Raw genomic sequence first — 25,190 nt, 5'->3', positions numbered from 1 at the left:
GATCTCAAGTGATTTTTCCCACCTTGGCCTCCCAAAGTGCTGGGATTACAGGTCTGAGCCATTGTATCCAAACTCCAAACGTATTTGGTAGGATGCGTTTTCATTTATTAAAAGTTTATTAACTTTTTTATTAACTTTTAATAAATTGTTACTTGTCCAGTTTTGAAGGAGTATCAAAGAAAAATATTTATCTGCAAAGTCTATGAAAATATTTCACCTCTTCCCAACTACATAAATGTGTGAGGCTGGATTTTCTTTATATCTGCCAATTAATACACCATATTACAACAGATAGAACCCAGAGGCAGATTTGAGAATCCAACTGTCTTTTTAAAATCGAGACATTAAAGAGATTTGTAAAATCTCATAAAACACAATGCTATTCTTCTTAATAATTTTTTGGTTTTGAAAAATAATTCTTTTTCATAAAAACATTTATATTAACATAGATTTATGGTCATTTTAAAATTAAATATTTTAATATTTATTTTAATATTTTATCAGTTTTAAGTTCCCATTTGGCAAACTTTGATAAACAAAATACATTTCTTTGGAATCTTTAACACTTTTTAAGAATGTAAAAGGGTCCTGAAACCAAAAATTTGAGAATAGTCATTTCAAACCTTACATAAACATCTATTTTTTCTTTCCTACATATAAAATATTTAATAATTAAAACTTATATGAAAAAAATCTTAGAAGAAAATCTAGGAGACTACAGGTAAAATTTAGGGAAACTTTTTTTTTTTTGAGAGATGGGGTCTTACTATATATTGCCCAGGCAGGACTCCTGGCCACAAGTGATCCTCCCACCTCAGCCTCCTGAGTAGCTGGGGGACCACAGTCACGAGCCACAGTGCCTGGCTGGGAAAACCTTAATCAGCACAGACAAGCTAGGAACTGTAAAAGAAAAGCCAATATATTTATGCTTTTAACATTTTTAAAAAGATTTTTAGCAAAGAGATTATAAAAATAAATCAACAATAAAAGATATCTTTAAAACACTTGTAATGAGAATGACAAGGGTCAATATCTGTCATGTGGAGAGAATTCTAGTACAAACTGACACGGAAATAAACACAATTGAAAAAAATGAAGAAAGGATGTAAATGGGAAATTTGCAGCACAGCAAATCCAAATAGTCAATAAAATAAACACAAAGATGCTCATACTCACAACTTGTCAGGAAAATGAAAGATTAGAATAACAATGAGATAGCACTTTACCACTATTAGATTGGCAAAAAAGTTTTTAAGAAAGAGTAATATAAGGCCGGGCGCGGTGGCTCACGCCTGTAATCCTAGCACTCTGGGAGGCCGAGGCGGGCGGATTGCTCAAGGTCAGGAGTTCAAAACCAGCCTGAGCGAGACCCCGTCTCTACCATAAAAATAGAAAGAAATTAATTGGCCAACTAATATATATAACATAAAAATCAGCCGGGCATGGTGGCTCGTGCCTGTAGTCCCAGCTACTCGGGAGGCTGAGGCAGGAGGATTGCTTGAGCCCAGGAGTTTGAGGTTGCTGTGAGCTAGGCTGACGCCACGGCACTCACTCTAGCCTAGGCAAGAAAGCGAGACTCTGTCTCAAAAAAAAAAAAAAAAAAGAGTAATATAACCTATTGCTGGTGGAGATGGGAGGGAGAGTCTCCTTCATGCTTTGCAAGTGGAATCTGAATTAATTAGCTCTTAAAAAAAGTAGTCTGGAAAAATCTATTACAATTAAAAACATACATACACTTCAACTCACCAGGCAAAGCCCATGTAAATAAAAGCTTTGGTAAATAAGGCTATTTTTACAAAGATGTTCACTACAGCATTAGAGTAGCAAAAATCTGCAAAATTGTATATCCATGGCATTAAAAAGCATCACTTTGCTATCCTGGCCAACTCAGAAGGATTTCCAAAAAATATTAACAAGAGAAAAAGGTAACACTGTGTATAAGTGTGTGTGTGTATCTACCTCTATCTATATGGTATCTCATTTTGTAAAGCAAATACTGCCAAAAGCATATATGGATATGTGTGCAGTACATAGATGTGTACTCTACGTGTAAATCGTCTAAGTATGAAAGCACAAGCACATACTAGGTTGTTCACGTGGGTTTCCTGGGGGCGGGGATACTGAGTAGTGGCAGGGGAGGAGCAAAGGATAAAGTTCATGCTCTGCCACCTCCCCTGGAAGAGGCCTCCCCTGCTTCCCTTCCTCAGCCTGGCCCACTCCCGCTCACCCTAAGCTGGGCACAGTCTTGCTCAGGACAGCCACCTCCCGGTATTCCCAGAGCACTTGGAATTTTTGTAGCACTTCTTGTATCTATCGCCTTTATGAACTGTAATTACATATTTGTTTTCTATTATTTCTGTATGTCTGGCAAGAAACAACGCAGGGTAGATAGAGGTCGGTAGCATGGACTGGTGAGTCAGACCACCTGGGTTTGAATCTCAGCTCCATCACTCACTTATTAACTGTGTGAACTTGGCAAAGGATCTATTTTCTCTCCATCTTCTCATCTGTGAAACGTGAATCATAGTAGCACCTATTACAGGGCTGTCATGAGGGACAGACGAGTGAACACACGCAAGGCATCTAGAACAGTGCCTGGCACACGGCGATGCCACGCGGGTGGGAGCCGCCGCTGTTCGGATAACTGTGATCTCACCTAGCTGGACTGGAAACTCGGAGATCTTTTAAACATAGACACTCTTTTCAATTTTTTTGCATCCTTTCCCCATTATTTCCTGGAATAGTGTTATTTCAAGGCCCTCAAATATTCATTGACTAAATAAATGAATGACTCTTATTTGAGAAGCTTGTACAGAAGGAAATTGCTGAGCATGTGATTGTCACTTATATGGCAACCAGCACATAAATGTCCATGGCTCACTGTACCTAGCACTTAATCCTGTTTTGTTAAGAGGGGAGAATATTTGTCTTAAAATTAGTCTTCTAGAATAGCACAGGAAGGCCTTTCACCTCCACTTAACAAAGCGACTTGTCAGTTAGACAAAAAGAAACTCACCTTGATATATAATAAGGAAACCTGAGCCGACTGGGTAAGAACATCGGAACTAGGCTACTGAGCCTTGCGACTTACCATCAGCCCTTTTGTAACATACTACGTGTGCGTAATATAAAAATAAACTGCATTAGGTAACACATTTCTTCAAAGTGCTAAAGGAGATGTGTTTGAACCCTTAAATAGCAGTTGTCCTTGTCCATTCTCTTGGGTGTATCGAATGAGGCTTTTATTTCTCTGGAGATTTACATGGGTCTGGGGTCTTGTGGGACTGAGAGTATAAGAAGCAATTTAGCAAATAATGAAAACACTTGTCCTCCCAATGCCATCCTCTCTCCTGCCTTGAATGTTCAACCTATCCCCTTCAACAGGAGCCTTCCCATCAGCATTTTAAAATGCTTATAGGTTTCTTCCATCTTAAAACAAAACAAAACAAAACTGCCCCCTTCAGCCTCAATTACTCTTCTCCTACGCATAGCTAAATTGTGGGAGGAGCGGTGCACTTACTAGTGCCATTTCCTCACTTCCCCCATTTTCTCAAGCCACTCCACTTTGGCTATTGCTCTCTCAGTCCACAAAAATGTGCAGCCAGTGACTTCCCTGCCACTCAATGTCCTGTTCTCATGTCCAAGACCTCTCTCAACTTCTTACCCACATTTCCTCATTCCTAGCCCCCCCCTTGCAGTTGCTAATGTCAACAAAGAGGGAGTAACTTTCCACACCTTTCTGATACATACCCATATATATAATTCATAGGCATGTGTGTTTATATGTTTGCTTTTTCTGAAATACCGTTCACATTACTTTATGATTTCTTATTTCATTTGACATTATATCCTAGGTAGTCTATAAATCAGAAGATACATTTCTAGCTCTACCTTTAAAATTTTAAAATTTTAGTATATAAATGTATATTCAGACATAACTGAGTTTTAACACATTAGAGCAAGTCATTATATTTTTAGAAATTAGAGAGAAAAACTAGATTTTGCACTGGAGGGGGGGTCCTCTTGAGAGTTTCCAGTGGAGCAGGACCAGTAGTGGTAGAAGTTTCAAGTGCATAGACTTCAGCTAAATCAAGGCAAGGCAAGTACAATTTACCCTGGCCTAGGGCCCCACTCCAATGGAGCCATTTTACCTTTGGAGTCACTAAACAGCTACCTGAAAGTAGTTGTTACATTATCTGTGTTTTGGGTCTAAATATGAACTTCAGGCCAGCTGGTGGCTCATGCCTATAATCCTAGCACTCTGGGAGGCTGAGGCAGGTGGATCACTCAAGGTTGGGAGTTCAAGACCAGCCTGAGCAAAAGCGAGACCCCGTCTCTACTAAAAATAGAAAGAAATTAATTGGCCAACTAAAAATATATAGAAAAAATTAGCCGGGCATGGGGGCACATGCCTGCAGTCCCATCTACTCGGTAGGCTGAGGCAGGAGGATTGCTTGAGCCCAGGAGTTTGAGGTTGCTGTGAGCTAGGCTGATGCCATGGCACTCTAGCCTGGGCAACAGAGTGAGACTCTGTCTCAATAAATAAATAAATAAATAAGAACTTTATAAATATCTCACACTGCTAAGCAAAATAAGGTATAACCCTAACACCTTGAAAATAACCACGCAGTCTCCTTCAGAGCTATCACCTTGGGGAGTGATAACCACATTTCAATAACAATGCTACTACTCAAAGGATTCTTAGAAATTTACTTTCTCTCTTTCCTTCAATTTTAAAAGACAGTTATAAAAATAATGCCTTCCCTTGGTAAAAGCTGAGTAAAGTCTAGCCCAGCTCCATGTTGCCAGGACAGCCCTGGGTAACACCTGCCACCAGCTGTGAGGATTCAGGGAGGCACAGCCTGTGATCTGACCTGGGTTCACCAGGAAGAGTTTTGCCTCGAAATGACAGATCCTTTCCTTAAAGCTTCCCAACTAAACTTCTTCTAGGAATTGTAAAAAGAAAATCAAAGTCTCAGGGCCACCCCCTCAACTCCTTATGCAAAAGAGAAGATAAAAGCCTCAGGCACGTGTGAAGAGCAGGCCCCACAGATAATTCATTTAGGAAATTTCTTGCTAACCTCCCATAAGCAAGGACATGCACTTCATACCCATGTCTAGCACTGAAAACAAAGCCTGTTTGATTCCACACCTATAATGAATTACAAGTTTATCTTACAGGTAAGGGAACTGGAGACAAGACAGAATCAGACATTCTTTCACCTACCCGGGACATCCACATACTTGATGTTTTCTTCACTCTCTTGTTTTATGTGAAATGTATTATAGATTTCTTGGGTCTCATAAGAATGTAACCACTACCTCATCAGCCCTCTTTCTACCTCCCTGCCTTTCTCCTTCCCTTAAATGAGATGATTTCTTAAAATGCTTATGGTTCCAACCTCCCCTTTGAAAAACAGCCTCAGGTTATCTCCTGTTCCTGTTTTTCCCAGGTGCATCCTCAAAGTCTTGACTTAATAGCCCTTTACCGATTGAGATTTTTGCCTCAGTCATTTATTTGGGTTGATAGAATCTTCTGAAAAATTCTAGTTATCACAACAAATATTTTCAAACATCAACCTCTTAAAAGAAAAATCTGTACAGAGTAGCAAAAAGTCCAGAAAGTTAAAAGAAGACCTCTATATTCTTTCATTTATGGTAGACTACGATTGCTTCCAAATGGAAATTTCCAAAAGTTGAATTCCCATCATTAGCCAGAATAGTTGAACCAAATGAATTTTCCCTTGTAAGACAAAACCAAAACAATTAACAGCAAAAACAAGTCAAAACAAAACAGAAACCAAAGAAACTGAAAAACCCACAAGGATGACATAGGAAGAGGGAAAGATAGAATTTGAGAGGAACTTTTGGACACAATGACAAAAAGTTACTGAAACCAAATAATTAAAACATTAACTCAAACTATAACTTAGAGCAGTATTGAAGAGCCGCACACACATGTGGTGACTTATGATAGTCAAGGTAAGACTGCCTGAGTCACTGAGCTGGCTTCCATCCCAGGGGTTGGCAAACCATGGCCCATGGGTCAAGATGCCTGTTTTTGTAAGGCCTGCGAGCTAAGAACAATAGTTTTCCATAGTTTTCTGGGAACATAGCCTGTTCATCCATTTATGTACTGTGGATAACTACTTGTGTTATAACGGCAGAAGTGAGTGGTTGAAACAGAGATGGAGTGGCCTGCGAGGCCTAAAATATTCAATGTCTTCCCCTTTACAGAAAATCTGCCTACCTCTGCTCTTAACCAGATTTTGCCCCCATGAGCCCTGTGTAACTCAGGCTGGTGTTTTTCCCCTCTGGATCCACCTTTGTAAACAAAGGGGCCTGGAGAAGATGACGGCCAGGGTCTCTCTCTGTACTTGGCAGGAGGAGCCGGCAGGAGCGCCCACTGTTGCCACCTGCAGCCCAGGACGGAAACGGCAGGCAGGCAGGCAGGCAGGCAGGCAAACGGTGGCTGACTGAGGAACAATCATGTCACAGATCTCAGCATGTCCTCTTTGGTAGGGGCTGTTAAGTAACTATCTCTCCCAACTGGTGCGATCAATGATCAAAAACCTGGCTTTTACACATTTTTTAAATCGACATACTAAGACTCCAAATAAAACTACATCTTCCAGCATCCACTTTCGGAGTGAATGTCCCTCCCCCCACCCCCCACGTCAGGAGAATCTACCCTGCAGCACCCACGGCCGGAGCCACTGCTGCCCCAGAATCGAAGGCAGGCAAATCATATATTACCAGACAACACGTCTGTTCTGTTCTGTTCTGTTCTGTTCTTTCTGGGTCTCCGAAGGAAAAGCAACACAAAAGCTTGTCATCTGAAAACTTATCTACAGTCCCAAGCCACCACTCTTTACATCATTTCATTACTGAGTCTCTGTGGAAAATTCATTTGGTTCAAAGTGTTTAACTTTTGAACCTTAACACTCTAAAACACCAGGCAAGCAGGTTTTTCATATCTGAGGAAACCCATATCAAAAGGATGCAAATAACAGAGTAAAGTGATAACCAAAACCAGGACCCCTCACCCCAGAGATTCTCACCATGAGCCTCTGTGCCCAAGACAGGGAGAGGCTCTGGTCTTTCAAAGCAAAAAGCTCACAGCTGAAGAACTGCTATCTTTCAACTCCCTATAGAACCCAAATGATATGCAGTGCTGCAGCTCTGCTTTCTGCAGTGAACCCACTGAAGTGTGCAATCTTCAAACATGGCCACTAACTCGTCCCACCCCTCTGCCCTTCTGTAGTTCCTATTAGTCCCTCTGCAGAGTCTGTCTCCATCCCCCAGTCCAGACTGGCCTTATGAGGCGAATGTGGCGGAAGTGGTGTTCTGCGACTTCTGGGCCCAGAGAGGATTAGAGGCTTTCACTTCTTCCCTCTTGGAGCCCAGCTACCGGCCTACGAGGCGGCCCAGGCCAGCCTACGGAGGGAGAGGGCTCTGGGGGTGACAGCCAGCCTGGACCCTGATGCTGCACTACCCAGCGGAGCTTTAGGCAACCCACAGAACTATGGCAGGAATTAAAAATCTCCACTCTGGGCCGGGCGCGGTGGCTCACGCCTGTAATCCTAGCTCTCTGGGAGGCTGAGACGGGCGGATTGTTCAAGGTCAGGAGTTCGAAACCAGCCTGAGCAAGAGCGAGACCTCGTCTCTACTATAAATAGAAAGAAATTAATTGGCCAACTAATATATATAGAAAAAAAAAATTAGCCGGGCATGGTGGCGCATGCCTGTAGTCCCAGCTACTCGGGAGGCTGAGGCAGGAGGATCGCTTGAGCCCAGGGAGTTTGAGGTTGCTGTGAGCTAGGCTGACGCCACGGCACTCACTCTAGCCTAGGCAACAAGTGAGACTCTGTCTCAAAAAAAAAAAAAAAAAAAAAAAAAAAAATCTCCACTCTGAACTAACTTGTCAAGGCAAGGAAGAGACTTAGAATAGTTTGGTATGAGTTTTTTCTATGTGGTGTGAAAAGTGTCCAACTTACTTCATCGTCTTCATCTTCATCATCATCAGATTCAAGAACACCATCTGGTAGCTCTTCTATAACAAAAAAAAAAATCAATGAATAACCAAGAAACATGGAGGGAGCTCTGGTCAAGGCAATCCCGTGGCCACCGCAGAGACAGGAAAACACCATCGTGACAGTGAGGTTACAGCAAAATGACCTCACTCCTCACCGTTCCTGGTCAGGACCATCCAGCTTTAGTTTGGTGTCATCCTAAGTGATTTTAAATAGTACATCTCTCCATTTTTATCATATCACATTTACAGTGGCATGGGAAAAACCAAAAGCCAACATGATTCAAGGTGAATTTTGGGGCAGGAAAGTAAATGAATATTTATTTCTAGGCATCATGCTAGATGCTGCCACACGTGTCATGTCACCTAATCCTTACAGAGATTTTGTTGACTGTTGTCCCCCATTTTACAGATAAAACACGGAGGCACAGTGAGGATAAGGGACCTGTTCATGGTCACACTCCCAGAGAGTGGCAGAGAGCTGAGATTCAAGTCGAGTCTATCTCTGAACTGGAAGATTATTTCCTCAGGGGCAGGGCTGGTGGTCACGGCAGGGAGGGTCCCGAGGCTGGGGTTCACTGCTCGTCTGTCAAGAGTTTCTGAAGGAGAGCAAGTCAGAGACACAATGGAGTCAGAGAAAGAGTAGCCTGCTTCCTCATCTGTCAGATGGGGATCACGCCACCTACTTCTCAGCGTGGCTGGGAGGACGTGACAATACACCAGAACTAAAGCAGCCGGCCAGGCCGGGGAAGGCAGGCAGCACAGAGACGTCAGTTACTTCCTCCGCCATGGAGCCTTCCCTGATGCCTGCGCGGAGCAGTCATCTGCCCCTCCCCTGGACACGCAGCATTTTATCTAGGACTCCTGATAGCGCACACCACTTTGGGGTGGTCACTGCTCACTGGTGAATGCATGGCCACTGGGAAGCTGGGTGTCTATCTTGCCCACTCACTGGACTGCAAGTCTCTGGGGACGGGGCGTCAGGCTTGCTTATCCATCCCTATATCCCTATTACATTTTCCTTACCACTTGTTTCTTGAACAAATGACATGAAGGGAAAGAAAGCCTGAAAGAAGAAGAAAGGAGGTCAAGCAGAAAGTTGGAGAAAAGAAAGAACCAAAGGCCATTCTTGAAGAGATTTGCCAGCACACTTACAGAGGCGGCCGGCAGATGCACCTAAATCCACTCGAACACCCAACCGTTTCTTCGGAGGGAATATGTAGAAACCCCAGGACACGCCACGTCCTTGACACAGCCCTCATGCTAAAGGGAAGGACTGCACTGACGTCACTGGACCAAGGCCTGTGGGATATTTAAGTGCCCCTGCCTGGCCAGGGCTTGCATGACTCCATCACTGGCTGCCCACTGTCACGGAATGCCCTCCTGCAGACATGAGGATAGTATGCCATTCTGCATTCTGGCTGAAGTTTAATTACCTAACTTCCCTTCCCTACCCATGAACAGCATACTCCTTTCTACCTTCAGGAAGTGCCTTTCAAAATGGTGGTACTGCTATATTCACTAATCACAAACCTCTCATTTTAGAATATGGAAATCCCTTTTTTAGACTCTTGGCCATTTTGTAAGGCCACGGACAGCCCAGGCATACTCCTTTTTCTCTGCCTCTCCTGCCCAGCTCCCATTCCCCAACCCCATAATCTGTTTGCCTATTGGCTCAGATTCACCCCACAACCCAGAATAATTCAGTCCAGTGCAGGACCTTATAGACCTCAGCTCCTCCTCTCAGGCACGACTGTCTCCCATGTGTTCCCTGAGTTGGTGCACACCCCATGAGCTGCCCTCGCTCCAACAGCTAATAGGACATGGTGCTGGAGTGGCTCTAGCTCCTTCCTGAGGGCCTGCTGGGGCATCGCTCTGCCTTGCTCCTGCCCAGTGACCTAGCTGTGCCTCTGTCCTCTCATCAGTGACCAGCCAGTGTCTGTTGGTTCCCTTCACTGAGGGCCGGAGCTGTGGCCCATGCCTGGGCTAGGGGACAAACCTTCCACTCCACAGCAGAGGTGCTGTCGGCAGCTCACTCTGCATTGTCAATGTCACCATCTGGAATTTTCCTTTAGGCTTCACCAGAGTAGTCTTTCCCTGCCTGTGGATTACGTTCCTAAAATATATTTGAATTTTTATACCTGAAGACTGTAAAACGTTATGGGAAAAATAGTGCACGATTGGGCTTGAATGTGTGAAAACCCACAGAGATGTTTTTACATTTACCAAAATAAAACAAGGAAATCAGTACTCTAAATAAAGATGGTGGCAATGCCATTTCACATGTCTTAAGAATGGTAAACTGCAACAATTCACACTCTGATATTAATTTCCACTTGAGGATGAAGACGGGACGGAAGCTCTCCAGGTGCTCCCTCTCCCAGGTTTCATTTTGATTTGATGCTGGTGACACATGTCCTAATGTGTGTGTGTTTGTGTGTCTGTCTGACTCTCCATCTGATGTTCAATGACTTTTGAATTTTGTTTCAAAGTAGCAGACTCCTGGGTAATCACCTCTGGGGCGGCTGCCACTGGATAAAGAATAACTTAGGTACTTAGATGGAAAAAGAACTACTTTAGGCCTTCTTCATTTAAACAGGAACTCAATGAGCAGAGTAGGCATTTCCCCAGTTTTCCAAAATACTCAAGGTTATAAAGCCTTAGCTCTGCCATTATAACTTCTGCCAAAGCACATCTCTGACAAAAGTGTAAACTGTCTCCTTCCTCAGCACACTCCAGCAAGCTGGTCCAAGGGCCAAGGTTATGTAAGAGAAAGAGATGTTTCTTGGGCCGGAGGGACCTGCATCCTGCTTCTGGGCTGCCAGGGAGAAGGGAAGACTGGCAAGGAAATGCTTGTGGATGTGTCTCAACGGACTGAAGCACACGGGCAGCCTGGAAGAAGATTCCTAGCCTGAACGTGACCCTGAGGCTGCAGAGCCCCCTGGCCTGGGAGGCAGGTTCTGTGTAGCTAAGGATGATGGAGCAGACAGGCAGCAACTTCCCGCCAAACTGCGGCCCACCTGGAGAAGGCAAGGGACAACCTCAGCCAGGACTGAGGTTCAGGTTTTATTTCATTTTTTTTAATATGCCAGAATAGGGGCTCAGTGTCAAAATGAAGTTATTGTGGGAAATAAAGTTATATCTTTGCCCACCTGAATTTGGGATGAATTGCACCTGACCCGTAAAATCCAGCGAGCACGATGTTCAGATAGAAACAGGCAGACAGCCTCAAAGGGAGCAAGGATTCCAAGGCTGCCTGGCGGCTCTCCCCAGCCTGCTAACCGGGGCCCCTCGGGTACCCCTGTTTCTGTGCCCGGCAGCAATGCTACACATTGGAATCACGTGGGAGCTTTAAAAGCTCCCCCAGAGATTCTGATTTAATTGGTGTGGGGCACTGCATGAAGATTTCAGATCTCCCTGGTGACTGTCCTGTGCAGACAGGCTGTGAGACATGAGCTGGAGGAAAGGTCACCTGGGGCTTCTGGTGCTTCCCTTTTGCTTGGCCTTGGTCATGCTGCTGACTTGTGAGTAGAGATCAGGAGACTCATTCTTTACCTTTTGTTCATGAGCCGAACAGGATGTGTGCATTTGGACTTGCAGTGATGTGGACTGCTGGGTATCAGGGAAGAGCATATAGACAGGCCCAAGTGACAAACCTGGCCCCAACGTTGGCAGTGCCAGGTGCCTCTGGTGTCTGAATGGTGTCAAGATCCACAGAAAGAGCCAAGAGCTTCCTGACCACCTCTGTCCCATCCGAGGCTTCCCTGGCTGTCCTCTCCTGCTTATTATGGGATGTGGGTTGTTATGGTGATGGTGGAGGCTAGACAGAAAGGGGATCACATTGCCTCCTTCCACACTGCAGCTGGCAACATAAATTTTTCTGGAGTGAATGAATAAATGTGGAGGATGACGACCTTTTTCACGGTGGTGTTGGAAAGACTGGCACCCATTTTCATTACCTGACTCCAGGAGCCTGGGAAAGCCACCCTAACAGTGGGGCAGGATTTAGGAGGGAAAGGGAGAGGCTGTGTAAAGAGAACTTACAAGGTTAGGGAAGGGTTTCTGTAATTGCTTTTAAATTCTTTTTGTTGACTATATCCCTAAAGTGTGATAAGATACTGTTAATCTTTGGACAATCTGGCCTTGACTACCTGGAACTTTTGTGTGTGGGTTCACTTGGGTCTCTTCAGCTCCCTAAAGGCTTCTTGAAAGAAAGCTGAAGTATGACAAGCCCCTGCAAGGAAGTCCATGTGTCTTTCTGGCACATGTGAACGAGTCAAAAGAGAGACCCTAGATTCTTGCATTAAACTCACCAGAATTCAGCTGCTTGATGATAAATTCTATCTGGCGGATCATTTCGGCATTGCCTTCTTTGATGAAGCAGCGTAGGATGTCTTCCATTCCCTATAAGGATTGGAGAGAGTAATGGTTAACACTTCAGTGCTTCTGGGGAAACTACTTTTCAATAAGGTAGTTTCATCTAATCAAAAAATAACTTTTGGCCGGGCGCGGTGGCTCACGCCTGTAATCCTAGCTCTCTGGGAGGCCGAGGCGGGCGGATTGCTCAAGGTCAGGAGTTCAAAACCAGCCTGAGCAAGAGCAAGACCCCGTCTCTACTATAAATAGAAAGAAATTAATTGGCCAACTAATATATATATATATATATAAAAAAATTAGCCGGGCATAGTGGCGCATGCCTGTAGTCCAAGCTACTCAGGAGGCTGAGACAGAAGGATCGCTCGAGCCCAGGAGTTTGAGGTTGCTGTGAGCTAGGCTGACGCCATGGCACTCACTCTAGCCTGGGCAACAAAGCGAGACTCTGTCTCAAAAAAAAAAAATAAAAAAAAAAAATAATAACTTTTGGGGGGAGGTAGAGTATATGTATAATAAAAATCCTCTGCTTAGCACTAAACATTCTTTTTGTTCTTTTTATAATTCATAGTGAAATTATTTTCTTAATTGACTATCTGACTTAATTATAACACATTTAACAAAAAAATTATTGTAAAATTTTACTGCATAATATTGCCTTTAGTTTTGGCAATATGTTGTTTTGGGAGTTGGTTTCTTTCCTGTGTTTTCCCTAGGTTTATACACTGCCTTCTGGATTTTAGGGCCAAATATATCTTTGAAAAGTGAAACTGTATGTTAAAGAGAAGTAAATGAAAAAACAGAATCTCTCTTTAAACAGATATCATTCTTTTTCTATAAAAAAAATTATAAAGTCACTATACTATGCATTACTTTCCTTATTATAATACACTGACACCAGAATTTTCAACACTGGCTAATAGAATTCCAGGGAAGTGCAGAGGTAAAAAAATACTGACTTAAGCAGTATCTAATTCCTCTCCTTCCTTTTTCCCTGTAGGATTTGAATGAGTATGTACAGCTGGAGCTAATGAGGCCTTCTTGCCACCATGAAGGGAAAATGTATCTAATAATGAACTCAAAATAGAGGAAGCAGAGTCCAGAGGTGCTGGCAGAGAAATGGATCCAGCAACATGTGACCCCTGAACAAACTGTGCCTGAAGCTTATCCTGGACTTTTAGGTACATGACCTAGCAAGTTCCCTTTTTATGTAGGCCAGTTTGGAATCAATAGCTCTAACTGAATCAAATAAGCGCCAAATACAGCTCTGAACATGTTGAGCTCTCATCATCCAAAGCAGAGCGTGACCTTCTAGAAAGGTTAAATCAAGACTGTAACTGGGATTATAATCCTAGCTCCCCCATGAATTTAATGTGTGATCTTACTCAAATTACTTAACTTCTTCCAGCCTGTTTCCTCAACTATAAACGAGGGTGACCACTTGAGTTGACATGAGATTTTTAAAGGACAAAACATATAATTGGGTGTTGGTTATGTAGATGTATACATTTGTCAAAATGCATCGAACTGTATGTGGAAGGCCTGTACATTTCACTGTAAAGTCTACCTAAAAACAGCATCTAGTCCAATAGCTGGCACATATAGATGCTCAAAAAGTGGACGAGATTGCACTTGCTGTGGCTGCTGGGGCTCAGAATAGAGGCCTGTTGGTTGAAGCCAAGGGAAGAAGGAACGAGGTTCTGGGTAACAGCAGAGTGAGAAGAGCAGACGATTAGGACAGAACTTAGGGAACAGTAACACTGAACGGGCAGCAGAGACAGATGGGCCCACAGAGGAGACAGTGGAGGAGAGGTCTGGAAGGGAGGAAGAACTCTGCAAAGGTGTCCTTGCGTCCAGGGAGGACTTTTCAAAGAGTGCATGGTTGGCAATGCCCAGCGTTGCGTGGGACCAGTCACCGGCCTGAGCTTGTCTTACCAAAGAGACTGCCCTCCACCAATGACTGCCTTGCCCTGCCCTGCCAGGAGAGCTGAACTTTATGTCTCTATCGCATAAACGGATCTCCCCTGTTCTCATCCCCCCTGAGGTAAGGGCCAGGGGAAGGGGAACATTACCGAGCGGAGCAGTGTGGGAAAGCCCCAAGTGCCAAAGATCGCAGTCACCACTGACCAGCTGAGGAATATCAGTGTCATGAACATTTTCACAAGTGGAATGAGACCAATCATTCACTCAGGTTCTCTTCTACCTTTTCTTCCCAGATGTTACTTTTGCAAGTGATTATTTGCTCACATATTTAAAGATCTTCTTATTCTCATTTGCTCTCTTTCATATATCTCTAGTTTGATGGTCTTTTTTTTTTTTTTTTTTTTTTTTTTTTGAGAGTGCAGTGGCATCATTATAGCTCACTGCAACCTCCAACTCCTGGGCTCAAATAATCCTCCCGCCTCAGCCTCCCCAGAAGCTGGAACTATAGCACCCGGCTAATTTTTTTTTATTTTTAGTAGAGATGGGGGTCTTGGTTTTGCTCAGGTTTTTCTAGAACTCCTGAGCTCACGCAATCCTCCCGACCTGGGCCTCTCAGAGTGCTAGGACTATAGACGTGAGCCACTGTGCCCAGCCTCTAGCTCAGTTATTACTTGGGGAAAAAAATCATAAATTCCTTCTTCTCTGTAATGAGGAGGGTTATTTGAGAAAGCTTTCTTAATAGACAATTCTCCAGTGAGAAATGTCACTTATTTTTTTAAAATCAGATATATTAGGTAATGTTTAATCTAAATTATAGAAATAAATCATAAAAATAACCACATTTTATCCTAAAAGTAATAAATTTTCATTTTAGATAATCCAGGCCAAATAACAACGCCCAGGCATGTGGAAAAGATGATAAAATGGACTCGTGTATCAGCCGGAAACAGGAAGATGGAAAACAAGCAGTGTGTAAAAAGTCAGTAAATAAGGAACTCAGGTTCCTGCCAGCCAGCTCTGCGTAAAGACCATCATAAGGGTAATCATACAGAAATGGTATTTGCATTTATAGTGTTTAAGGAAAGAAAACAATCTGTCATATCTGGATGTCTCATCAGGTTAAAGCCCCAGGTCTGGCGCGACGCTGCAGCACAGGTGTGGAGAGCCCCTGGCCACGTGGCCCGGGCAGAGGATTTCACCCTCACGCCTCAACTTCACTGGCAGCAAAATGGGCACAAGCAGTCACTGCTTCAGGGGGACTTTGAGGGGATTCGATGAGGAAAGGCCCCTCACTGAGCCCGACAACGGCACCGAACACCACACAGGCCGACCGTCATCGGGCTCTACAACTCAACTCTGGACCCCATTTTGTTCCAGCCCAAACAGTCTAATCTTCTCTCACTAAAGGTCATCAAGGGAAATTTTCCCTTTAGAAATTCAAATAGCTATTTCAGGGGAATATAAACATCTTCCTCTAATTATGAAAGTTATAGAAGTTCTCTGTAGAAAACTTGTAAACTACATAAAAGCATAAACATTACTCACAAGCCCCTACCCAGAGACAACTGTGAACAATCTGAAGTATTTCCTTCCATTTATGTACATTATTTTACATAACTGAGATCATATTGATGATGTTTCTTATTTTTTAATTTAACTCTATGATCATTTTCATGTGTCAATAAAAATCTTATGAACATTTTCATAGCTATAATAATAATAATAATGATAGCAGCCAACATCTCTCAATGCTTACCATGTGTCAGGCACTGTTCTAAATATTGTCTATGTCCTCACGATCCTGTGAGTTTGGCATTAAAACACCTGTTTGACAGATGGGAAAACGGCTACACGACAGGTTAAGTCACTAGCCCAATGACACACTTTGGGGAAGTGGCAATGCAAGATTCAAACCCACGATGTGAACCCAGTGGGCTGAGGAGGGACCACTCTAACCACTTCCCCCTCCTGCCTGTTTGGACTTAATCACTCCCCTAATGTTGGGCATTTACATTGTTTCCTGTGTTCCACTATGGTCAATAATGATGTGATGAACATTTCGATATGTAAATCTTTGTTTATGTTTTGTGTGGAGCTCCAGAAGTAGAATTACAGGGCCAAGAATATGAATATTTTTGAGTTTTTTAAAAATACTGTATCAATTTATAATTCTCTCAGTAAAATTTCCACACTAATTAAGAAAGGCCCATAGTTAATGGGTGTCAGGGAATACAGCGGCTGGGCTGACCGCCTGTGATGGACAAGTGCCATGCCCGTGTCTGCCGCGCCTTTGCCTTTACCCAGCGTCTCCACACTGTGTTCATCTACTAACTCCCCAGGCCTGCAGCCAGGGCAGGGCGCAGGCACACGACCTGGACCAGCCAAGCAAATGCACTCACGTGACACTGGCTCGGCAGTGGGCAATGTGCAGGACCGGGCACGGGGAGATACATGTTATTTTTGCAGGAGGTGGGTAGCGCGGCCCCTAGCCCCCAGGGAGAGTGGAGGCAGAGTTTCTGGCAAGCATGAGCTGTGGCCTCAGGGTCACTGGTGCTGCAGTGGGGTCACTGGAGCAGCCCTGTGCAGTGCTTGCCAAGCTGGGCGGCTTCTAATGCCCGCTCCCTGCATCTTTTTTTTTAATTTTTAAATTTTCTTCATCCACCCTCAAGGGACCAGCTCCCTGGCTCTCCCAGAGATTCTGGGAGCCTTTATAACCAGCAGAGCATCTGGTCTGCCCCAGATGGAATGTGTGCTAGGGTTCAGGTGTCAGGGCAGAGCCCTCCTGCTGCTAATTACTCCGGCCCTCCTTGTAGGAAGCCCGTGGGGTGGGTTCGAGGCAGCCCTATTTATCTGATTTCTTCTCCAGCCCCAGACCTTGGCAACCTCTTAAAGTCCAAATGGGCCTCAGGAGACTCATTTATCTTTTTCTCCTTTTTTTTTTTTTTTGAGACAGAGTCTCGCTTTGTTGCCCAGGCTAGAGTGAGTGCCGTGGCGTCAGCCTAGCTCACAGCAACCTCAAACTCCTGGGCTCGAGTGATCCTTCTGCCTCAGCCTCCCGAGTAGCTGGGACTACAGGCATGCGCCACCATGCCCAGCTAATTTTTTATATATATATCAGTTGGCCAATTAATTTCTTTCTATTTGTAGTAGAGACGGGGTCTCGCTCTTGCTCAGGCTGGTTTTGAACTCCTGACCTTGAGCAATCCGTCCGCCTCGGCCTCCCAAGAGCTAGGATTACAGGCGTGAGCCACAGCGCCCGGCCTTTTTTCTCCTTTTTTCTTGTATTAAGACCACTGTAATAACATTTGGTACTAATATAATTTTTATGTATATTCTCTGTCATTATCTATAAGCACATAAATGTTTTACATAATTGTAAGAACAGAATTCTTATAATGACATATTCTGTTTTCAACCCTCATTATACAGTACAATAAAATTTTCCATACTGTCTTATACTGCTTTTCCTAATTATCATCTTTAATACCTATTAATATATTGAGTAAAAGAACCATAATTTCATTAGCAATTCTACTATACTAAACATTTACGTTACTTCCAGTTTTTCACTCATAAAAATATTGAAATGAGGCCAGTGCAGTGGCTCAAGCCTGTAATCTCAGTGCTTTGGGACATTGATGTGGGAGGTTCATCTGAGGCCAAGAGTTCAAGACTAGCCTGGGTAACATAGCAAGACCCTATCTCTAAAAAAAAAAAAAAGTAAAAAATTAACTGCATGGGGTGGTGCACACCTATAGTCCCAGCTATTTGGGAGGCTGAGGTGGGAGGATTGCTTGAGCTCAGGAATTTGAGCCTATAGTAAGCTATGATTGCACCATTGTACTCCAGGCTGGGTGATAGAGTGAGACTTTGTCTCAAGAAAAAAAAAAAATGAAATGAGCATTGTCATACATAGCGCTCTTCTCTGTATCAACACCCAAAAGAAAATTAATGAGGCCAAAAGATGGGTATTTTAGTGGTTTTTAATTTATACTGCCAAACTGCTTTTCAGAAGGTCTATGCTGACACATAGCATAAATACCAGCAGGGTCTGAGGACATCAGGTCTGCCTCTACTTCCCTAGCACTGTGCATGAGCAGATGCTAAGGCGGTGAGATTGTGGGGAATGTTTTCCTCATTGTCTTATTTCCTTTATTATTTGGCATTGCCAGCCTTCCTTGCAGCTGGGGTGCAGGAACACAACCTAGATTCTGCCAAGCAAATGCACCCCTGTGAAACTCATAAGCAAAAAGAATGTAATAGCTTTAGCAATCTAGAAACTTCCTCAAGGATAAAAGTGAAATGAGAGAAATCTCAGGATTTTAGGGGAACATTATTGTGGACATAACCATCCCTTAGAAGCCACTCTCATAAATAATTTACTAGGCAACTGCCTAGGTGATGTGTCCAAAAGCTTGCTATGCTCAAGTTCAAAGGGGGTCCTTCCATAGCTCAGGTCTTTAATTCCTGTTAAAATGCCAGAGAGAAGCTTGTTTTACTTATATCATTATATAAGTGACCTAAGTTTTCTTTTTAAAAGTCAACAAACCCACAGGCTGTCTAGAAACCTACATCAGAAACCATAAAGGAAAATATTAATAGATTTGAGTATAATTAAACTTGCTGTATGACCAAAAATACTATAATTTTAAAAGACAAATAAAAATTGAGAAAATATTTGTCATATTTGTCAAATGATTAATAGCCCCTAATTTCCCTAATGATAACTTCTTTGATGCATAGGATACTTAGGAGGGTGTGGCAGCACCCCAGGTGACCCCAATCACCCCAACTCCTGCTACTCACGCTTTTGTGCAGCCCCCTTACCCCCACTGTACCAGGTTGGTCTGTTAACCAATAGAATGAAAGTGATGGTATGTCACTTTTGAGAGTAGGTTCCAAAGGATGGTGTGGTCTCTGTCTTGCTCACACTTTCTCTGTCTGGGATCACTCAGCTGCCATGTTGGGAGAAGGCTGTGGAGAGGCTCACATGGGAAGAAATGAGGTCCCCAGCTAACAGCCAGAACGGAACTGAGGCCTCCTGCTGAAAGCCATGTGCGTGAGTTGGGAAGCAGATTCTCCAGCCCACAGCCTGCTTTGGCTTCCCTGGCTTAAGTTTTGACTATGACCTGAAGCATTCTTAGTTAGGACTATCTAGCAGTCTGCTCTTGAACTTCTGTCCCATAGAAACCATGAAATATAGTCATGTGATGCTTAACAACGTGATGCATTCTAGGAAATTTGCTTTTAGGCAATTTCATCATTGTGGGAACATCATAGAGTGCACTTACACAAACCTTGTGTCTCTAAACACAGCTAAACATAGGAAAGGTACAGTAAAAATATGCTATTATAATCTCATGAGACCACTGTCACATATGCAGCCCACCATTGACTGAAACATGGTTAGGTGATGCATGAAATTAAATTAAAAAAAATTTTAAGCCACTAAGCCTTGGAGTAACTGGTTATGTCACAATAGATAACTAATAACCAATACAAGTATGTGTCATTTAATTTCCAAACATTTGGGGGTTTCCTAGATACCTTATTGTTAGGTTTATATCTTTCACCAAATTTCTTCATTATCCAACCTTTTTATTTTTTTTTTTATTTTTTGAGATAGAGTCTCGCTTTTATTTATTTTTTTTTTTTTGAGACAGAGTCTCACTTTGTTGCCCAGGCTAGAGTGAGTGCCGTGGCGTCAGCCTAGCTCACAGCAACCTCAAACTCCTGGGCTCAAGTGATCCTTCTGCCTCAGCCTCCCGGGTAGCTGGGACTACAGGCATGCGCCACCATGCCCGGCTAATTTTTTTATATATATATCAGTTGGCCAATTAATTTCTTTCTATTTATAGTAGAGACGGGGTCTCGCTCTTGCTCAGGCTGGTTTTGAACTCCTGACCTTGAGCAATCCGCCCGCCTCGGCCTCCCAAGAGCTAGGATTACAGGCGTGAGCCACAGCGCCCGGCCTAGAGTCTCGCTTTGTTGTCCAGGCTAGAGTGAGTCCCGTGGCGTCAGCCTAGCTCACGGCAACCTCAAACTCCTGGGCTCAAGCGATCCTCTTGCCTCAGCCTCCCTAGTAGCTGGGACTACAGGCATGCACCACCATGCTCGGCTAATATTTTCTATATATATTAGTTGGCCAATTAATTTCTTTCTATTTATAGTAGAGACGGGGTCTCGCGCTTGCTCAGGCTAGTTTTGAACTCTTGACCTCGAACAATCCACCCGCCTTGGCCACCCAGAGTGCTAGGATTACAGGCGTGAGCCACCACGCCCGGACTTTTTTCAGCCCCATTTTCTCATCTTCCTCTCCTTCTGGAAGTCCTGTTACGTATCTATCTGTTAGACCTCCCGATGTCATCTCCCGATGTCATCACATAGGTGTCTGAAGCTCTGTCCCTTTCTTCCATCTCTTTCTCCCTGTGACTCTCCTGGACTGTCACTCCCTCCCACCTTCTCCACCCATGCCCTGCTGTCTTTCCTCCACGCTGCACTGCGTTCTTTTCCATTTGATGTCACCTCCATTCTGTTGTTTCCCTTCGGCCTACATGTTTTTTCCTGTTCTTTGCCTTGGTTGACAATCCTTCTCTTTCACCTAAAAGACCATAATGCAGAATTTAATCTAGTTTATTTTCCTCGGTTCTTCAGTGAAAAAGCTGATTTTCTATTTAAAAACAGTAGGCAATTAAGGTCCATTGTTTAGCATGGTCACATAAAATGGTTTTTAAATAAGTTATCATCTCTGGTGTAACTGTTGACCAATTCAATTTAATAATTCTAAGTAAGCAAAACCAACTGGAAGAATGTTTTGTTGGTCTCAACCAGAATTTAGCCTGTGTTTTCATTGTGGAAATATATTTAATCTCTTCACCACAGCATATAATACTCACGCTGCTACCCTGGTTTCACACGGTGTAAGGACAAAGAACAAAACTGCAGCAGTTTTGCTGATTAGATCTAGAAACATTTGTCCTCTCAAAATAAGACACTCATCACCTGGGGCTTGTTTTTTACTTCAAATATAAGCACTAATATAAACACATTAAGTACTGAATTCACAATTTATCAACCAAACCACGTAGTGAGCAGTTTTATAATCTTTTCCAGTTTTTCTGTTCCATGTGGTTGCTATCAAAATGTCCACAACTTTGCAGAAACAAGCCTGCGGGGAACTCCCTAACACTGTGGTTCTTAACCACTTAGGAGTTAGTGATCTCCTTGAAAATCTGACAAATGCTACATACTCTCTCCCCAGAAAATTGCAAATATATATTTTGCATACAATTTCAGGGAGTTCATTAATGATCTGAAGCCCTTCTATGGAGGCCAATTGAGGAGGTCCTTCCTCTCAAAGTTCAGAATTTTGGGCTGGGCACGGTGGCTCACACTTGTAATCCTAGCACTCTGAGAGGCTGAGGTGAGAGGATCGCTTGAGGTTAGGAGTTCAAGACCAGCCTGAGCGAGATCCTCCGTCTCTACAAAAAATAAAAAAAATTAGCCGAGCATGGTAGCACACGACTGGAGTGCCAGCTGCTCGGGTGGCTGAGGCAGGAGGAACCCTTGGGCCTGAGAGTTTAAAATCACAGTGAGCTATGATGATGCCACTGCACTCTATCCAGGGTGACAGAGTGAGGCTCTGTGTCAAAGAAAAAAGTTCTGAACTGTGGCACAATGGAGACTCACATGTTTCTCGAGCGCATTTTCTTACCATTGCTCTTGCTTCCTCACGAATGGATGGAATAGAAAGGATGCTGTACAGAGCTCCGTTCACATATGGCTGTATCTTTAAGGGAGAAAAAAACAGACATTTGCAAGTTTTCAAATACTGTGCAACTCAATTATCAAACACCACACAGGAGAACGATCTAGCTAACGAGGAGTGGGCTCCAGGATGCAGCTTCCAACTGGCAGACACTTCCATCTGCATGTCCTAGTGATAGCTGTGATAGAGTCCCAAACCAAATTCATCACTCCCTCCCACGGCTGACTCCTGCTACATTTCATTGCTTAATTAAAGTCATCTCTAACCCTTGACTGCCCAGGCTAGAAACTTGAGTCACCGTGGAGTCCCCTCTGTTCACTCCTCCTATGCTTGGCCTTCAAGCACCTTTGATAGGAACACCTCTTTTCCATATCCACTGCTGCTGTCCTTGCACAAACATCATTGTCTATGACCTAGGCTACATCAGATCTCCAAATCAGTCTCTCTACTGCCAATGTTCATCCTTTAATCCAACCATCATATCATTGCCAAAATGCTGCATCATGGGCCAAATCATCCCTCTCTCCACCTTGGAAGCCTTCCACAGAACACACCTGGGAAGGCCCAATTCTTGTGCACAGCACCCAGGCTCCTTCAAGAGCTGGCCTCAGTCTCATCCCCCTCTGCTCTTCCCTCCCTGACACCATGAAGTCTCCGTGCTACTTAAGCGACAACCCCCACACCAGGCTGTCCCATGCCTTGGCTGGGTTCTTGCAGTTGACCTTGCTGGGAATGCTCTCCACACACGTGTCTGTCTGGGAAGCTGCTTCCTCCTTTAACGCTCAGCTCAGTCATGTCTCACAGGGAGCCTTTCCTGAATCCTCCAGACAGGGCCTCACCTCTGCTCCTTGTACATCCCTCACGACTGCAATGGAGACAGTGTCCTTTAAAAATTACTTGGGTGTCCTGTTATGAGCTGTCCAAGCACAGGACCTATGTTTTACTCATACAGGTAACTCCAAAATCAAGCACACACACAACATGGTATCATGGCAGGTGCTTGATAAATGAGAGGCCCCTTTCAGTAGACTGTGCCGTGCCTGGCACCGCAATGGAAGAGGGCTTGTCCCCCACCAGCCTAATTCAGCACCAGACTTTCTTATCACTTTTAATGTTTGCCAATCCGATGGGCAAGAAAGGCATCTTATAGTTGTTTTTATTCTCATTTCCCTGACTACTAGTGAAATTGAACATCTTTTCATATTTATAGGCCATCATGGTTAACTATTTTGTGGATGATCTATTCATATTCTTTATTCTTATTTTCTGTTGGATTATTTGACTTTTAGTTATCAATTTATAGGCGCTCTTCATTTATTAGGAATATTAAGCTTTTGTTATATGTGATGTGACTTTTTTCTCAGGGTATTGTTTGTCTTTTGATTTTGATTAAACCATCTTTTTCCATACAAAAAAATTTAATGTTCCTATAGTCAAATATGTGCATCTTAATGTTTTTCAAGATCACAAATATCTATAGGATACATAGGTGTCACATTTATTCGTCTATCAAACATATTTCTTTTTTTTTTTGAGACAGAGTCTCACTTTGTTGCCCAGGCTAGAGTGAGTGCTGTGGCGTCAGCCTAGCTCACAGCAACCTCAAACTCCTGGGCTCAAGCAATCCTACTGCCTCAGCCTCCCCAGTAGCTGGGACTACAGGCATGCGCCACCATGCCTGGCTAATTTTTTGTATATATATTTTTAGTTGGTCAATTAATTTCTTTCTATTTTTAGTAGAGACGGGATCTCGCTCAGGCTGCTTTAGAACTCCTGACCTCCAGAGATCCACCGGCCTCGGCCTCCCAAAGTGCTAGGATTACAGGTGTGAGCCACCACGTCTGGCCTATGAAACATATTCCAGGCTCTAAAATATCATAGTTTTTCCAGCTCATTTTCAAAGCAAATGCATTGGCAATAGTTGGGGACATAATGAATCTTTAGGTCCATTCAGTTTTCAGAGCTGACATATTGGTTCCAGTACTTGAAACCAACTTGTATTTCCCACTGGCTTCACCTGCCTGAGTTGAATAAAATGAAGAACAGAGTTCATTCGAGCCTAGGAGTTAAGAGCTCACTGGTTTTAAAATATTAAGTGCATGACACAAACTGTGACAATTACCAAACCGCTACTTGCTAAAGAGGCCATGTCAATCAGTTGATGAAGCTCTGAGAATGTAACATGTGAATGGAATGACCAGAAGAGGAGCTGTCTGCTTGAAGTGGGAACAAATGTGCGGAAACCAATGCTTCACTTGTGACCAGGTGGTACTCAATCTTGTCCTGATGAGATATACCCCCTGGGCCTGATCTGTCACATGAGGTCAGATTTTTGTGGAGGCTTTGGTGTCAGATGATACTATGGTTTCTGCAAAGGCATTTGTAGAAAGCAAGTGAGAGAATAATCATATTTGTTTAATCATTTTTGTTAATTTGCTTACCCATACCCCCACTTTATTTAAAAAGGGCAGTCTGTAGGTGGTGGCAGGGGAGGCGGTGAGGTGTGCTGGTGAGAGCAAAAGCTAGTACAGCCTTTCTGGAAGACATTTGGTGGGACTCAGTGGCCTGAAACTGACATATGCTGTGAGCCAGCCAATATCTATACCCTCCCATGACACTCTGGCATAAGACCCCGCCGGGCAGGTGCCGCAATGTCCACTGAGGACTGTGGTGGCAGTAAAGAATGGGAGGCACCTAAAGTGTAGTCCCTCAAGAGACTGGGTAAGTAAAATGGCAGGAGTGCAAACAAGGGACTACTTTGCAGGAGTGATGCTTAATGAACTAGATGTACAAAGGCCAACACAGAAAGGTCCTAAAACACAGGGGGAAAGTCAACAGAGTAAGATCCAGAGGGCAACCCATTTCCACAAATTCAATACACAATATCATATTTCTTTTAAGGCTTCATCTACATCCATAGGATATGTTAAACACACCAGAGGGAGTGTTGATACTGAGGTAGGAATGTTGGGAGCTAGACCACAGGAGAAAAAGTACCATAGGAGAGGGCCTGGCACGGGCCAGTGAGGCCAGGGTGCCCATAAGGGAGAGGTGAAGGAAAAGCTTCCTGCTTCTGAGTTTTAAACTTTTAAAAAT

The 25,190-nt window shown here is 43.6% G+C and overlaps 1 protein-coding gene across 4 annotated transcripts in view; it reads right to left on the bottom strand.

Annotated features, from left to right (window-relative positions):
• Positions 1-25,190, bottom strand: part of ARMC9 (armadillo repeat containing 9) — a 139,566-nt gene that overhangs the window by 54,448 nt on the left and 59,928 nt on the right. For all 4 annotated transcript variants that reach the window (XR_012920637.1, XM_076006033.1, XM_076006035.1 and 1 more), the window contains exons 17-19: positions 22,041-22,115; positions 12,346-12,436; positions 7,998-8,053 (exon numbers count right to left, since the gene is read on the bottom strand). Coding sequence is in view for 3 of the 4 variants with exons in the window: in XM_076006033.1 (XP_075862148.1) it covers positions 7,998-8,053; positions 12,346-12,436; positions 22,041-22,115 (222 nt within the window). In the remaining variant the exon portion in view is untranslated. The remainder of the gene's footprint in view (positions 1-7,997; positions 8,054-12,345; positions 12,437-22,040; positions 22,116-25,190) is intronic.

Source organism: Microcebus murinus, chromosome 8, assembly GCF_040939455.1.
Source record: "Microcebus murinus isolate Inina chromosome 8, M.murinus_Inina_mat1.0, whole genome shotgun sequence".
Lineage (NCBI taxonomy): Eukaryota > Metazoa > Chordata > Mammalia > Primates > Cheirogaleidae > Microcebus > Microcebus murinus.
Note: the sequence above shows the minus strand (reverse complement) of the source record. Positions and strands in the feature narration are given on the sequence as shown.